Source organism: Choloepus didactylus, chromosome 21 (assembly GCF_015220235.1).
Source record: "Choloepus didactylus isolate mChoDid1 chromosome 21, mChoDid1.pri, whole genome shotgun sequence".
Lineage (NCBI taxonomy): Eukaryota > Metazoa > Chordata > Mammalia > Pilosa > Megalonychidae > Choloepus > Choloepus didactylus.
The window spans coordinates 31,324,009-31,340,873 of record NC_051327.1 but is presented as its reverse complement, the minus strand read 5'-3'; the positions used below and the strand labels follow the sequence as shown (position 1 = coordinate 31,340,873).

At 38.8% G+C, this 16,865-nt stretch overlaps 1 protein-coding gene across 8 annotated transcripts in view; it reads left to right on the top strand.

The window, feature by feature from the left end:
• The window catches only part of ANKS3 (ankyrin repeat and sterile alpha motif domain containing 3), a 62,494-nt gene that overhangs the window by 15,339 nt on the left and 30,290 nt on the right, over positions 1 to 16,865 (top strand). For all 8 annotated transcript variants that reach the window (XR_005213709.1, XM_037815420.1, XM_037815417.1 and 5 more), the window contains one exon: positions 10,667 to 10,802. Coding sequence is in view for 7 of the 8 variants with exons in the window: in XM_037815420.1 (XP_037671348.1) it covers positions 10,667 to 10,802 (136 nt within the window). In the remaining variant the exon portion in view is untranslated. The remainder of the gene's footprint in view (positions 1 to 10,666; positions 10,803 to 16,865) is intronic.

Below are 16,865 nucleotides of genomic sequence, written 5' to 3'. Positions count from 1 at the left end.
TGAAGAATGCACAGAAGCTGAGAGGAGCTGGAACTCAACCTGGGAGCAAGCAGACGCCAGCCATGTGCCTTACCAGATAACAGAGGTTTTCCAGATACCAATGGCCTTTCTCCAGTGAAGCAAACCAGAACAGAGGGGTAGAGTGGGGCAGTCAGGCCAGCCCTGGGGAAGCGCTCATCTGTCGCCTGGCAGACTACTTCCTCCTGCCCAGTTGTCATTAGACCACAGGGAGGTGGGCCCAGTGGTGCCAGCTGGGTCCCCTGACCTGCCCCTCCTGAGCCAGGCTCCATTCTTCGGAGCGTGGCCTGCCCATGTCAGGTGAGGGAGGGGCTGTGGCTGCATTTCCAGTGATCCATCCCCTCACCCCCACCCATGGGTCAGGCCCCCTGCTGTGCAGCCAGGGTAGGATTACCTGTGCAGACAGGGCCTTCCCTTAAGGAGCCAGCTGGGAGGTGCCGGCTCTCTGGGCTATCAGAGCCCCCAGGGAATCCTGTTCCGTGGCCTCCAAACTTGATCCTGCATCCCTGTCAGTTAAAATCAGTGTAGAGCATGTATTCCTCCAGTAAGATATTATGTACATTATAAAATAGGAACAAAAACAGAAAAAAAAAAAAAGGATAAAGTAAATAGAAATTCTAATATTTACTTCCCTCACCCCAGGATCCTTCCTGTTGGTTCTATTTCCCCCCTCATTTCTCACTCACTAAGGAGTAACATTGCTGTTTTTTTCCCTTAAGTATAATCTGAGGTGGACGTCTTCTAGGCTTAACAGATTTTAGTAAAAACCCTATCTTAAAGATGGGATTGTTGTCTCTGGTTGAGGCTTTTGGATTCCTTCTGTTAAACTAGAAATTATCCTTCAAGGCTGAAAGTTTGATGATCGATCGATTTCTAACCAGAGCTCTAGAAAGTGGGGAGCAATAGACTTGAATCTAGAAAGTAAAACTCATTGAGTTCTTGAAAATCTAGTTGTTTTTTTTTTCTGACCAGAGGGATGTGTAGTAATCAGAGTGTGTTCTGGCTCTGAGACTGTTCGTTGATCATCGTTTTAAAAAAGGGAAAAAATGTATATTTGCATTATACAAATGAAATATATTTGCTATAAAAGAATTAGAAAATACAGTTAAGCAAAGAAAAAGCAAAAATCACTCATGATCCCCTCATCTGGAGCTAGCACATGTTAACATGTTGATGAGATTTTTCCGTAGATCTGTATTTTAGGCCAAAGTGGAATCTTGCCATGCAGGATGTTTTGGCGGTTGTTTTTCTTCCTAGTGCTGCCTCCTGCACGGCAGTCCATGCCGCCACATGCTCCCCTGCTCTTCCTGCTGGAGGGTGTGTGGGGTCCCTCGGACAGACGCACCCCTACTTCTCTGACCAGCCCCCTGCCCCTACTTGTCTCCAGTCTTCGCAGTGCGAACAGCTGCAGTCAAGAGCTTAGTGCATGTCAGGTATTTCCTTGGGTTCAATTCCTTGAGATAGAATTGCTGGGCCAAAGGTTATGCACATTTTATAAAAATTCATTTATTTTGAATTGTCATAAAATATATATAACATAAAAATCATTTTAACCATTTTAAATGGACAGTTCTTTGACATTAAGTACATCGACAAGACCATGTAACTTCCACCACTGTTTCCAAACTGTTTTCATCATACCAAACTAAAATTCTAATTACTTATTCCCCTCTCCCCTCACCCTTGGTAACCACTATTCTGCTTTCTGTCCCTTTGCATTTGCTTATTCTCAGTGTTTCATGAAAATAAGAGACGTCATACAGTATTTGTCCTTTTACGTCTGACTTACTTCAGTCAACACAATGTCTTCAGGGTTCGTCTGTGTAGTAGCAGGGATCAGCACTTCACTTTTTTTTTTTGGCTGAAAACATTCCATTGCATGAATATATCATATTTTGTTTATCTGTTCATCTGTGGAGGGATACTTGGGTTGCTTCTATCTTTTAGCTCTTGCGAATAATGCCGTGATGAACACTGGTGTACAAATATCTGTCCAAGTCCTTGCTTTCAATTCTTTGGGGCATATATCTAAGAGAGTGTATTAGACAGGGTTCTCTAGGGAGACAGTTGCAGGAGATACATGTATAGATATTATGTAAATATTATGAGATTTATTACAGGAATTGGCTCGTGACTGGGGACGGGCAAGTCTGCATTCCATAGGGCAGGCCTCAAGCTGAGAACTCTGATGAACGTTTTCGATGAATTCCCCAGGAGAACCTGGCTGGCTGAATAGAGGTGGAAATTCTCTCTTCTGACTGCTAAAATCATCATTTCTCCTTTTAAAGCCTTCAGCTGATTGGGTGACACTTCTCTCATTGTTGAAGGCCTTCTCAGTTGATTGTGGATGGAATCAGCCATAGATGCAGCCAACTTACTGATGATTTAAATCCATGAAATATCCTCACAGTAACAATCAGGCCAGTGCTTGCTTAACCAAACAGCCTAGCCAAGTTGACACATGAACTTAACCATCACAGAGAAGGATTGCCAGGTCATGTATTAATTCTGTGTTTAACTTTCTGAGGAACTGCCAGCCTGTTCTCCACAGTGGCTGTACCATTTTACATTCCCGCCAACAATGTATGAGCAGTCCTATTTCCCTGCATTTTCGCCAACACTTATTTCAGTTTTTTAAAAAAAAACAGTTATAGTTGGTGCAAAGTGGTATCTCATTGCAGTTTTAAATTTCTTTACTGGCTAATGATGTTGAGTATCTTTTCATTGACTTCTTGGCCATCTGAATATCTTCTTTGGAGAAATGTCTATTCAGATCCTTGGCCCATTTTTTTTTTTTTTTTTTAATTCAGTTTTATTGAAATACATTCACACATCATACAATCATCCATGATATGCAATCCACTGTCCACAGTATGATAACATAGTTATGCGTTCATCACCACAATCTATCTCTGAACATTTTCCTTACATCAGAAAGAACCAGAACAAGAATAAAAAATAAAAGTGAAAAAAAAAACACCCAAATCATCCCCCCATCCCACCCCATTTGTCCTTTAGTTTTTTTTTTTTTTTTTTTTTTTATCATCATTTTATTGAGATATATTCACATACCACGCAGTCATACAAAACAAATTGTACTTTCGATTGTTTACAGTACCATTACATAGTTGTACATTCATCACCTAAATCAATCCCTGACACCTTCATTAGCACACACACAAAAATAACAAGAATAATAATTAGAGTGAAAAACAGCAATTGAAGTAAAAAAGAACACTGGGTACCTTTGTCTGTTTGTTTGCTTCCCCTACTTTTCTACACATCCATCCATAAACTAGACAAAGTGGAGTTTGGTCCTTATGGCATTCCCAATCCCACTGTCACCCCTCATAAGCTACATTTTTATACAACTGTCTTCGAGATTCATGGGTTCTGGGTTGTAGTTTAATAGTTTCAGGTATCCACCACCAGCTACCCCAATGCTTTAGAACTTAAAAAAGGTTGTCTAAAGTGTGCGTAAGAGTGCCCACCAGAGTGATCTCTCGGCTCGTTTTGGAATCTCTCTGCCACTGAAGCTTATTTCATTTCCTTTCACATCCCCCTTTTGGTCAAGAAGATGTTCTCCATCCCACGATGCCGGGTCTACATTCCTCCCCGGTGTCCTTTAGTTTTTATCCCCATTCCTCCACTCATCCATACACTAGATAAAGGGGGTGTGATCCACAAGGTCTTCAAAATCACACTGTCACCCCTTGTAATCTACATTATTATATAATTGTCTTCAGGAGTCCAGGCTGCTGGGTTGGAGTTTGGTAGTGTCAGGTATTTACTTCTAGCTATTCCAATACATTAAAGCCTAAGAGGTGTTATCTATATAGTGCATAAGAATGTCCACCAGAGTGACCTCTCGACTCCATTTGGAATCTCTCAGCCACTGAAACCATTTCGTCTCATTTTGCATCCCCCTTTTGGTCAAGAAGATACTCTCAGTCCCACGATGCCGGGTCTACATTCATCCCCGGGAGTCATACTCTGCGTTGCCAGGGAGATTTACACCCCTGGGAGTTGGGTCCCACGTAGGGGGGAGGCTTGGCCCATTTTTTAATTGGGCTGTTTCTCTTTGTTGTTAGGCTGTAGGAGTTCTTTATATATTCTGGTTATTAAACCCTTATCATATATATGGTTTCCAAATATTTTCTCCCATTCTGTATGTTGACTTTTTACTCTTTTTTTTCCTTCTTGTCCACGGTTTTTATTTTTAAATTAACAAGCTAAATAATTAAGAACACACACACTATGACAACAACCTTAAAGTTGGTTCAGCAGTAAGCAGTAAGTGCCGGAGATCACAAATGGACCTGGGTACAAGCTCCTTGTTGCAAGGCAGGGCCCGGGCACGTAACCGTGCTGCGAGTGCGTGTGGGGCCGAGGACAACCAGAGTGACGGAAGCCGCCGGAGGGGCTCCTTATCCCGCATTCCTGGAGTGCTCTGCTCACTTCCTCCTTTGCTCTGTATCCAGAGTGGTTCCATGTTCAGCTGAACTTGTGGCAATTGCTCCTTCCTCTTTCCCAACTTTTCATCATTTTCAGACATCCTGGAGATTGAAGAAACATTCACGCCACATCGTTGTGCTCCTTCCTGCAGCGTATTCAGGTTGACCACAGGTTGGGTGTCAGGTGACAGGCCTTTAGATGGAACAGAAGATGCCAGCCCTAGTGCCAGGCAGCTTTCTCCCTCTCCAAGCTCATGGGTACACTCTGCATTCTAGCAGAGTATGGTATTTCAGATGTAATTTTGCCATTTCCTTCTCTGCTGATGCATCAGCCGTTTCTTCAAGGGCGTTCCTCATCGGTGGCGGGCAGAACCAGGGGCTGGCTTTCCTCCTCTTCCATTTCCCAGTGTACCTTCTCCGTTTGCTGCCTCTTCAGCACGCTCTGCAGGGTCCGTCTGGAGCCCGTGAGGAGGTCTTGTTTTATGTCTCCCTTGCAAACCACCAGCAGGACAGTCCTGCTTCAGTTCAGCACGCTTCAGCCTGCTGAGCTCCACCGCCCGTCTCCTGACCCCTTCCACTTTGCTAGCTTTTCACTTTCGCGATAGTGTCCTATGGCACAAAATTTTAATGAAGTCTATTTTACCTTTTTTTTTTTTCCTTTTGTTGCTTGTGCTTTTGGTGTGAAATCTAAAACTCTACTGCCTACTGCAAGGTCCTGAAGGTATTTTCCTGTGTTTTCTTGTCAGAGTTTTATGGTATTAGCTCTTATATTTAGGTCGCTGATCCATTTTGAATTAAGTTTTGTGTATGGTGAGAGGTAGGGGCCTATCATCATTCTTTTTATTATTATTATTATTATTAGAGAGGTTGTAGTTTACAGAAAAATCATGCAGAAAGTACAGAGTTTGCACACGCCGCTCTCACGTACAGTTTTCCCTATTATTAACACTGCATTATGGGGGTGCTTCTGTTAGAATCAATGAAACAATATTACTATAATTATGGTTACTATAGTCCATATTTTACATTAGGGTTCACTGTTATTGTTGTACAGTTCTCTGTTTTTTAATTTTTATTCTGGTAACGTATACAATCTAAAATTGCCCATTTGAACAACTTTCAAATATACAATTCAGTGTTGTTAATTACATTCAAAATGTTGTGCTACCTTCATCACCACCCATTGCCAAAACTTTCCATCATCCTAGACAAAAACTCTATACCAATTAAGCATTAACTTCCCAGTCCCTCCCCCACCCCAGCCCTTGATAATTTATATTCTATTTCTGACTAAATTTGCATATTCTAATTATTTCATATAAATAAGATCATACTTATATGAATGTATTCACATTCATTCTTTTGCATATGGATTTTCAGTTGTCACAGTACCATTTGTTGAAGAGATTTTTCTTTTCCCCAGTGATTGGACTTGGCACCCTTGTGGAAAATCAACTGGCCAGAGATGTATGGATTTTTCTCTGGACTCTTTAAGTTCTGTTCTGTTGGTCCAAATGTCTGCTCTTATGTCAGTACCACAATGTTTTAATTTCTGTAGCTTTTGTAGTAAGTTTTAAAATCAGGAGGTGTGAGTCCTCCACTTTTGTTCTTCTTTTTCAAGATTGTTTCAGCTATTTGGGGCTTCTTGCAATTCTATATGAATTTGAGGATGAGCTTTACTATTTCTGCAAAAAAGGCTGCTGGAATTTTGATAGGGATTACATTGAATTTGTAGATTGTTTTACCCAATATTGTTATCTTAACAATATTAAGTCTTTTAATTCCTGAACACAGATGTTTTTCTGTTATCTAGGCCTTGTTTAATTTCATTCAGCAATGTTTTGTAGTTTTCATTATACAAGCCTTTCACCTCCTTGGTTAAATTTATTCCTAGGTATAAAGTTATACGTATTGTAAATAGAATTGTTTTATTTCCTTTTCAGATGGTTCATTACTGATATATAGAAACCCAACTGAGTTCTGTGTGTTTATCTTGTATCCTACAGCTTTACTGAATTCATTTGTTAGTTCTAGTAGCTTGCTTGCAGATTCTTTTGGGATTTTTAATATATGGAATCATGCCGTCTGTGATTAGGGATAATTTGACTTCTTCCTTTCCAATTTGGATGCCTTTTATTTGCATTTCTTGCCTAATTGCTCTGGCTAGAACTTCCATTATACTGTTGAATAACAGTGGTGACAGCGGGCATCGGCGTCCTTGTCTTGTTCCTGATCTTAGGGGGAGAGATTTCAGTCTTTCACCATTGAGTATGGGTTTTTCATAATGACTTGTATCATGTTGAGAAAGTCCCTTGTATTTCTAGCTGTCTGAGTGTTTTTATAAAGGATTGGCTTTTGACAAATACCTTTTCTGCATCAGTTGAGATGATCATCTAGGTTTTTTTCCTTCATTCTATTAGGGTCGGATATTATATGGATTGATTGATTTTCTTATGTGTAACCATCCTTGAATTCCTGGAATAAATCCCACCTGATTATGGCATATAATCCTTTCAATATACTGTTGGATTCGGTTTCCCCAGTCTTTGCATCTATACTCATAAGGGATATTGGTTTGTAATTTTCTTTTCTTGTGCTGCCTTTATCTGGCTTTGCTATCAGGGTAATGCTGGCCTCATAGAATGAGCTAGGAAGTAATCCTTCCTCTTTATTTCTTGGAATAGTTTGAGGATTGGATAGAAATCAGCAGTGAAATCATCTGGTCCCAGGCTCTTCATTGGGCAGCCTTAAATAACTAATTCAGTCTCTATTTGTTACAGATCTGTTGAGATTTTCTCTTTCTTCTTGTGTCACATTAGGTAATTTGTTGCCATGTAACTGCTTGTGGTCCCCTCTTACAGTCCTTTTCATTTCTGGAAGATTGGTAGCAATGTCCCTGCTTTCATTCCTGATTTTAGTTTTTGGGTGTCCTCTATCTTTTTTCTTTGTCAGTCAGGCAAAAGGTTTGTGGATTTTATTGACTTTTCAAAAAAATGTACAACTTTTGTTTTTGTTGATTCTCTATTATTTTTATTTTCTCTATTTCATTTATCTCTGCTCTTATCCTTACTATTTCCTTCCTTCAGGTTTAGTTTGCTTTTCTTGTTCTAGTTACTTTAGGTGTGAATTATGTTATCGATTTGTGGTCTTTCTTCTTTTTTAATGTAGGCATTTAGAGATATAAATTTTCCTCTCAGTATTGCCTTTGCTTCATCTCATAGGTTTTGGTATATTGTGTTTTTGTTTTTCTTTGTCTCGACATATTTCCAAATTTCCTTTGTGATTTCTTCTTTGACCTTTGATTGTTTAGTAGTGTGTTGTTTAATTTCCACATATTTTTAAATTTTCCAGTTTTCTTTCTGTTACTGATTTCTAGCTTTATTCCATTTTGGTCCAAGAGATATTTTGTATTATTCAAATATTTTTTAATTTATTAAGATTTTATTTGTTGCCTAACGTGGTCTATCCTGAAAACGAAAAATGTGCACTTAGAAGAATGTGTATTCTGTTGTTGGGTTGAGTGTTCCATATATTTCCATTAGGTCTAATTGGTTAATAGGTTTGTTCGAGTTCTCTGTATCCTTATTGATCGTATGCTTAGATATTCTATCAGTTACTGAAAGTGGTATATTGAAGTTTCCAGGTGTTACTGTAGAACTATCTATTTCTCCCTCCCATTCTGTCAGTTTTTGCTTCATATATACGAGGGCCGTGTTGTCAGGTGCACATATGTTTGTAATCATTACGTCTTACTGCTTGATTCAAACTTTTATCAATATGTAATACCCTTCTTTGTCTCTTGTAACCTTTTTTGACTTAAGGTCTATTTTATCTGACAACACTATAGCCACTTGGGCTCTCTTTTATTTGTTTGCAGTCCCTAAAACAGGTTCTTTAATAATATTTATGTCTTATTGAATACTGTGGCTCTCTTTTGATTACTGTTTGCATGAAATATCTTTTCCACCCTTTTATGTTCATCCTCATTGTGTCTTTGTACCTAAAGTGAATCATTTTGTCATCCAGTCTGCCCATCTCTGCCTTTTAATAGGGGAATTGAATCCACTAACGTTTAAGATAATAACTGAGAAGAGAGAATTTACTTCTGCCCTTTAGCTATTTGTGTTTTTTTGTATGTCTTGTATGCTGTTTTGTTCCTCAATCACTCCATTACTGCCTTTAAAAAAATTTAGTTGCATTTTTGTAATATACCTTTTGATTCTCTTCTTTCCTTTTTTCCTATATATTTTTATGTTCTGAGTAGTTACCTTGTAATTGCAATTAATATCCTAAACTAATAACAACTTAGTTTGATTACTACCAGCATAGTTTCAGTGGTGTACAAACTGTCTTCTGTAAAACTTCATCCCTCCCCCTTTACATTTTTGTAGTCTCAGATTACATCTTTATCCATTATTTGCCTATTAACATTTTAAATATTATTTTATACATTTGCCTGTTAAGGCCTTGAGGGGTGAAAAGCAGTTAACAAACCAGAAGTGCATTATTACAGGATTTTATGTTTACCTAAGTAGTTACCTTTGCCAATGTTTTTTATGTCTTCTCATGGCTTCGGATTCTGTCTGGTGGCCTTTTATTTTGGCCTGCAGGGTTTCCTTTAGCATTTCTTGCAGGACAGGTCTTCTGGTAGGTATGCACTTCTTTAATGTTTTAAATTCACTTGCCGGTTTGTCCTCCCACCAGGTAGGAGACGGCATGTTTGCAGTTTTTGAAACGTAAAGTGTATGGGACTTTCCCAATTCTTATAATAGTAATAAGAATAGTCTTATCATAGTAAGTTTAGACAATATAGAAAATTAGAATGACAGGAAAATACCCCTTATCTCATTGCTTAAAAATAGTATGAACAATAGTTTGGATATATTTCTTTCCAGTATTTTTTTCTGTATACTTTTCTGTTTTGTTCTAATAATGATTGTAATTATAATGTATATGCAGTTTATATCAAGATCTTTTTTTAAACCTGATAATACCAATTATTTGCAAATATCATTTACGACTGGAACGTGTCCTATCTAGATATAGTAACATAACTGACTCTCCTTTCCCTCATGTGCATTTAAGTTGTTTCCAGTTTTTCATTATTGTAAATAACTTTATGCTAAACGTATTTGTGCATAAAAGCTTTCTCTGAATTTTGGGTTATTTCCTTAGGATAGAGTCACAGAAGTAGAATTATGGTGCTGAAGTATTTTTAGGACTTTGGATGAAAGTTGCCAAATTCTGTTTCAGAGGGGTGGTCATGTTCTGGCTATGATTTTAAAGGGATGTTTCTCTCGCAAACCTGTTGTTTTCAATTTTCTCTGCATGAGGAGAAATGAAGAGAGGAGACAGAAGCGCAGGTGGAAAGGGGTGCAGGTGGGGTCTCTCCTGCTTATCCCTCCCCACCGGCCTCCGTATGTGCTCCGCCTGCCTCACGGGCTGGCTGAAACCCGTTGAGATGATGAGCCTGGCCGTGCTTGGGGAACCAGAGGTGCTGTAGCCGGGAGATGGTTTGAGGATGGCTCCTTTTTGCCAGGAGCTATCCAGCCTCTCCCCAGCTCCCCAGCTCTTTTGGTTGCCTCCCCTTCACCCCATTGGTGAGGGAGGGTTTTCCATTTTAGGGCTATGGGGTTGGCTGAACACATCACACCCAACACTGGACAGACTGCGATTGACAGCAGTTTATTAGTCACTTACACTCACAGCCCAGGGGAGCAGGACACCACCCACCAAGCAGGGCCACTTGGGGGCTGTGGGAGGCAGGCTTTGTGGTGTCCCCTGGTTCTCAGGAGAGGATGTGATTGGCTTATTTGAATAATTTTGTGGGCTGGCGGAGAATTGAAACCAGCTACCAAGGGATGAGCAGGAACAGGGCCTGGTCCCCCTGGTAAAAGGGCTGTTTGGCTCGGGCACCTCACCTGTAGGAGCAGGATGTGGAGGGGCACTGGCGGTCAGGCCATTAGAGGGTCTCCCAAACACTCTTGTCATTATGAAGAGAATGAGAACAAAACTTGGGGCTCTCAATCAAACCAGCCTTCAGCACTTTCTCCTCCATCTTGGCATTTTGGAAACTCCCGGAGAGCTGATCTTCCCAGTGTGGAGCTCCAGGTTTGGCATTTCCTCTTCTCACCCGGGGTCAGCAGCCTGGGATAGAAGGTTCTCAATTCTTTTTTTTTCCCAAACTCTCAAAGGGAGCCAAAGTGGACGCGAGAGACCACAATGGAGCCACTGCCCGCATGCTGGCCAAGCAGTGTGGACACACGAAGATCGTGGGGTTGATAGACACCCACTCGCCGGCACTTCCCAAGAGCCTCTACCGGAGCCCAGGTACCTGTGTCTGCGCCTTGGGTGCTGCGCTGTCCCGTGCTGCCCTAAGCCTTCTGGGCCTGTGTGAGAGAAATAAGCCCCTTTCCCTGGTGCCCACCTGCTCTGCTGAGATGAGGCTCCAGCGTCCCTGCCAGGGGAGCTCCTCAGCCTCCCTAGGCTGGTTCCTCCATGGAGAGGGTCCCGTGGACGGTCAGTGGGCCAGGACACCAGGGGGTCAAGCCCACAGGGAAAGGGCGAGGACGGGGCTTGGCTGCCAGTGTTTTCTTCTGGTTTTTGTCACTTGCCTTTGCTTATGGTGTTTGTTGCCGTAAAAAAAAATGTTTTATTTTTATGGAGTCAAATTTCTCAATCTTATTGCCTCTGGATTCTGAGGCACAGAAACCTTTCCCTACAACCTGGTTCCACAGGAATTCACTCGTGTTTTCTTATGGTACCTGTATGGCTCCATTTTTTTACGTTTAGAGCTCTGATCCACTCAGACCTTTTTCTCCTGTATGGTATGAAGTATGGATCCAGTTTTATCTTTTTCCAAATGGCTACCCAGTTGTCCAGCATCATTTATTTAAAAGTCCATCTTTGACCTGGAGATTTGATGCCATCCTTACCGTAAGCAATTCCCATTTGTGCTTGGTCCATTTCTGGCCTTTCTTTTCTATTCCACTGCTCTCTCTGCCTATTCACGCATCAGAACCACACTGTTTAATTACAGAGGTTTTCAAAGTATGTTTTAAGGTGTAGTAGGGTTAGTGCCCGCTCATAGCTCTTCTTTTTCAGTATTTTCCTAGCTATTGCTTATTTATTTTTCTGTATGAACTTGAGTATCAACTTGTCTAACTCCTTAGAAACAGTGTTGATAATGTTACTGAGGTTGTGCAGATTTATAAGTTAACTACATCTTCGTGTTGTTGAGTTGTCCTATCCAAGAACAAGGGACATCTTCTTTGTCAAGGGCACTTTTGTGTCTTGCAGGAGGATTTTACACATTACTTAAGTTTATTCCTAAGTATTTTATCTTCTTTGTTGCTATTGTAAATGGGATTTTCTCTACCTTTTATCCTCTGTTTATTGTCTGAAGGCTGTTGATTTCTGTTACTAATTTTATATTCTGTTATCTTACTGGATTCTTTCATTGTTTGAGTTAGTTTTATTATCGACTCTCTAGGATTTTCCAGACATAGTACCATAAAATCTGCAAATAGAGATTGTTTTACTTCTTTCTGATCCTTATACCTCTGAGTTCTTCTGTTTAACTGCACTAGGTATCACCAGCACAGTGTTAAATGTAGGGGAGATAGTGTGTATCCTTACCACGTTGCCACGTTAAGTGGATTGCTTTAAGAGTGAGGTGTATATATATTTTATCATGTTATGGAATGTAGTCATAAATTCCTACATTCTTGGGCATTTTCTACAGGAATGGGTACTGAATTTTGTCAGGTTTTTTAACATCTATGGAGATGATCATGACTTTTCTCCTTAGATCTATTAATATGATAAATTGCATTAATGAATTTCCTAATATCGAACCAGTCTTACATTCCTGGCATAAATCCCACTTGTATTATTTTCTTAATGTGGTGTTGGATTGCTAATATTTCATTTGGTATTTTGGTATGGGTGTTCAATCATAAATGAATGGTCTGTAATTTCCATTTTTTGTTCTGCTTTATCATGTTGAGATATCAATATTACAGTTCCTTCATAAATTGGATTTGGACATTTTCCTTCCCTTTTTGCAATCTAGAATAATTTATGTTGTATGGATACCACCTGGTCTTTGAAGATTGGTAGATTCCCCTATGAAAATGTGGGCTTGTCTTTTTTGTGGGATGGTTCCTTGATAACTTTTTCTGTTTCTTCTATGGAAATTGGACTGCTTAAACTTTCTGCTTTTACTGGGGCCAATTTTGGCAAACGGTATTTTCCTAGATGACTATCCATTTCATCTAGGATTTTACTTATTTACATAGAGGTCTGCAGAATAGTTTTTTCTCTTTCAGTTTCTTCTGTTTCATGGTTATTTTCTTTCATCATTTCTAATTTTGTGTATTTGTGTTTGCTCCCTTTTTCCTTTTTAAGTTGGCTAGTAGTGAGTCTATGTAATAAAAGGCACAAAACAATACAGGATTTTAATTTATTAATTAGATCTATTGGTGTTCAGTTCTCTACCTCATTATTTTCTGCTTTTATCTTTTGGTTTAATTTCTTGTTCTTTTTCTAGATTTTTGAGTTGAGAATGTAATTCATTTATTCTCATCCTTTCTTTTTTTTTTTTGATTTTTTTTTAATTTATTTTTTTTACAAAACAAATCATACTTTTGATTGTTTACAGTACCATTACATAGCTGTACATTCATCACCCAAATCAATCCCTGACACCTTCATTAGCACACACACAAAAATAACAAGAATAATAATTAGAGTGAAAAAGAGCAATTGAAGTAAAAAAGAACACTGGGTACCTTTGTTTGTTTGTTTCCTTCCCCTATTTTTCTACTCATCCATCCATAAACTAGACAAAGTGGAGTGTGGTCCTTATGGCTTTCCCAATCCCATTGACACCCCTCATAAACTACATTTTTATACAACTGTCTTCGAGATTCATGGGTTCTGGGTTGTAGTTTGATAGTTTCAGGTATCCACCACCAGCTACCCCAATTCTTTAGAACCTAAAAAGGGTTGTCTAAAGTGTGCGTAAGAGTGCCCACCAGAGTGACCTCTCGGCTCGTTTTGGAATCTCTCTGCCACTGAAGCTTATTTCATTTCCTTTCACATCCCCCTTTTGGTCAAGAAGATGTTCTCCGTCCCACGATGCCGGGTCTACATTCCTCCCTGGGAGTCATATTCCACGTTGCCAGGGAGATTCACTCCCCTGGGTGTCTGATCCCACGTAGGGGGGAGGGCAGTGATTTCACCTTTCAAGTTGGCTTAGCCAGAGAGAGAGGGCCACATCTGAGCAACAAAGAGGCATTCAGGAGGAGACTCTTAGGCACAAATAATCCTTTCTTTTTTGTTGGTATAAGTGTTTAAGACTATGAAGTTTCCTCTGATGACGGCTTTAAATGTACATATTCTGGTATGTAGTACTTTCATTGTTATTTTTCATAAATTCTGTAATTTCGGTTTGCATTGCCCCCGTACTGAAAGTTTGATAGGAGTTTTGTTTTGACTTTAATTTCTAGGTGGAAGGGACTTTTTGAATTTGTGATTAATTTGTAATTTTATTGCATTTTGATCAGAAAGCGTTTGTAATCTTTCTAATTAATGAAACTACTTGATGCCTGAGTTGTGTCGTAATGATCCATTTTTTTTTTTTTATTATAATTATTTATTTATGTAAATTTATCAAATATGCAATGATACATCCACATGGTTCAAGAACTGCAAAAAGAGCATTCAGTGAAAACGTACATTTATTTTTAATTTGTATTTCGTTGCCAATAATAGGGTATTAATCTGGCCAACTTCCAGCTAGAATTTTATGTTTTGCTTACATAGAACTTCCTTTAATAATTTAAGAAAAAGATTGATCTTTTATAATTGACAGAAATGTAGCTAAAACATAAGGAGGACACAGATGAATTTAAAGAAGTTTCTTTTTTTTTTTTTTTTTTTTTTTTAATCATCATTTTATTGAGATATATTCACATACCATGCAGTCATACAAAACAAATTGTACTTTCGATTGTTTACAGTACCATTACATAGTTGTACATTCATCACCTAAATCAATCCCTGACACCTTCATTAGCACACACACAAAAATAACAAGAATAATAATTAGAGTGAAAAAGAGCAATTGAAGTAAAAAAGAACACTAGGTACCTTTGTCTGTTTGTTTGCTTCCCCTACTTTTCTACACATCGATCCATAAACTAGACAAAGTGGAGTTTGGTCCTTATGGCATTCCCAATCCCACTGTCACCCCTCATAAGCTACATTTTTATACAACTGTCTTCGAGATTCATGGGTTCTGGGTTGTAGTTTAATAGTTTCAGGTATCCACCACCAGCTACCCCAATTCTTTAGAACCTAAAAAAGGTTGTCTAAAGTGTGCGTAAGAGTGCCCACCAGAGTGATCTCTCGGCTCGTTTTGGAATCTCTCTGCCACTGAAGCTTATTTCATTTCCTTTCACATCCCCCTTTTGGTCAAGACGATGTTCTCCATCCCACGATGCCGGGTCTACATTCCTCCCCGGGAGTCATATTCCACGTTGCCAGGGAGATTCACTTCCCTGGGTGTCTGATCCCACGTAGGGGGGAGGGCAGTGATTTCACCTTTCAAGTTGGCTTAGCCAGAGAGAGAGGGCCACAAATGATCCATTTTTTGTAGCTATTCCTTGTGTGCTTGAGAAGTTGTGTTCTTTATTTTCTGGGTATAAAATTCAGGATATATCTATAAATATACCTATTGATTCTGTTATTTAGAACTTCTATATCTTTATTTCGTTTTCCACCAAGTCTTCTATTATTAGTATGTTTCTATTTTTCTTGTATATCTTGTAGTTTTCAATTTAGAAGAGTAGTTGCTGCATTTTTTGGTGCATGTATGTCTATAACTTGTTTCAGCTTCATTGTGAATTGTGACTTTTAATATTAGAAGTGTCCTTCTGTGTCATGTGTAATACTTTTTGGCTTGAATTCTACTGTGATGTCAGGATTACAATCCTGCTTTTTTATTGTTTGTATTTGTCTGGTATACTTTTGCTCTCTTATTTTTAGCCTTTCTGAAATACTTCGTTTTAGACGTGTACCTTGCCTAAAAGTTAAAGTTGTACCTTGCTTTTTGAGCCAAGTTGCTTGCTTAAATTAATTAATTTTCTTTTAGTAAATGAATTAAGTCTTATTATATTTATTGATGAGTTATGCTTGGTCTCGCTCTGCATATGTTATAATTACTATGTGTATTAGAATTATCAGGTTTCTTTCTCTACGTGATTTTCTTCTTTACTGTTCTGTTTTCACATTTCTTTGGTATTTAGAAAGGTTTATATTTTTGTTCTGGGGTTACCTTTGTATTTGTATCTTTTTCAAATGCCCACAATTGCGTCTCTCATTTAATTTTTTTTTTAGTGCAATTTTATTGTGATGTATTCACATACCATGCAGTCCATCCAAAGTGTACAGTGAGTGGCTCACAGTATCATCACATGGTTGAGCATTTAACCTTTAATCTCATTTGTTCATTTCTAATGGCACCCTTTGACTCCTGCCTATTGCTGCTTCAAAAATTCAGTGGACTTATTCTGCTTTCCTCTTCCTGTCCCCTCTCATTTGCATTATTTATACTGTGACAGAATGTATGACATATTGTTTTACATATTGTTTTTCCAGCCCCATTTCTCCCTTTCAGTCTGATATCTATGATTAGATCTAGTAAATGCCTACCACCATCTGTCTTTTTGCCTAAGGTTCCCCAGGAAACTCTGGGTTGGATGAAATGCAGCCTATAGTAGATTCCTTCAAAAGGCTTTTTGGCCCAATATTCCTTGACCTTTTCTCTGTTCAAAGCTTATTCTGTAGTTTTGGTGCTTGATGGAGAGCGTAGCTGGCTGTACAGTCCTCAGCAAAAAGTTCCCTTGAATTTCCTGAACATGCTGCTCCGTTACTGCTGTGCTTGATGTCTTGCTTTTAAGAGTCTGATATCCAGCTAATTTTCTTGCTCTTGTAAGTTATTTAATCTTTTTGTCTGGAGCCCTGAAGATATTTTTCATTAAAGTATAACTTTTACTAGGATATGTCTCAGAGTTGGTCAGTTTTCCCTAGGTGGGTCCTTTCAGTATAGTAGATTTGGGTCTTTTATTTCTGCAAAGTTGTTTTTTTACATTGTCTTAAATACTAGTTCTACTACATCATTTTCTTTTTCTTTTTCCAAGGACTCCAATTATATGTAATTTGAATTTTCTTTGCCTGCCTTACATTTAAAATCATTTTTTCTGCTTTTCTTTCAGTACTTCTAATTTTTCATTCAAATCTATTCTTCTTTAGGCACCTTGTATTATAGGCTTCATTTTAAATTTTGACTTATTTTCTATTTGTTTTCTGAGTTCTGCCAATTTTCTT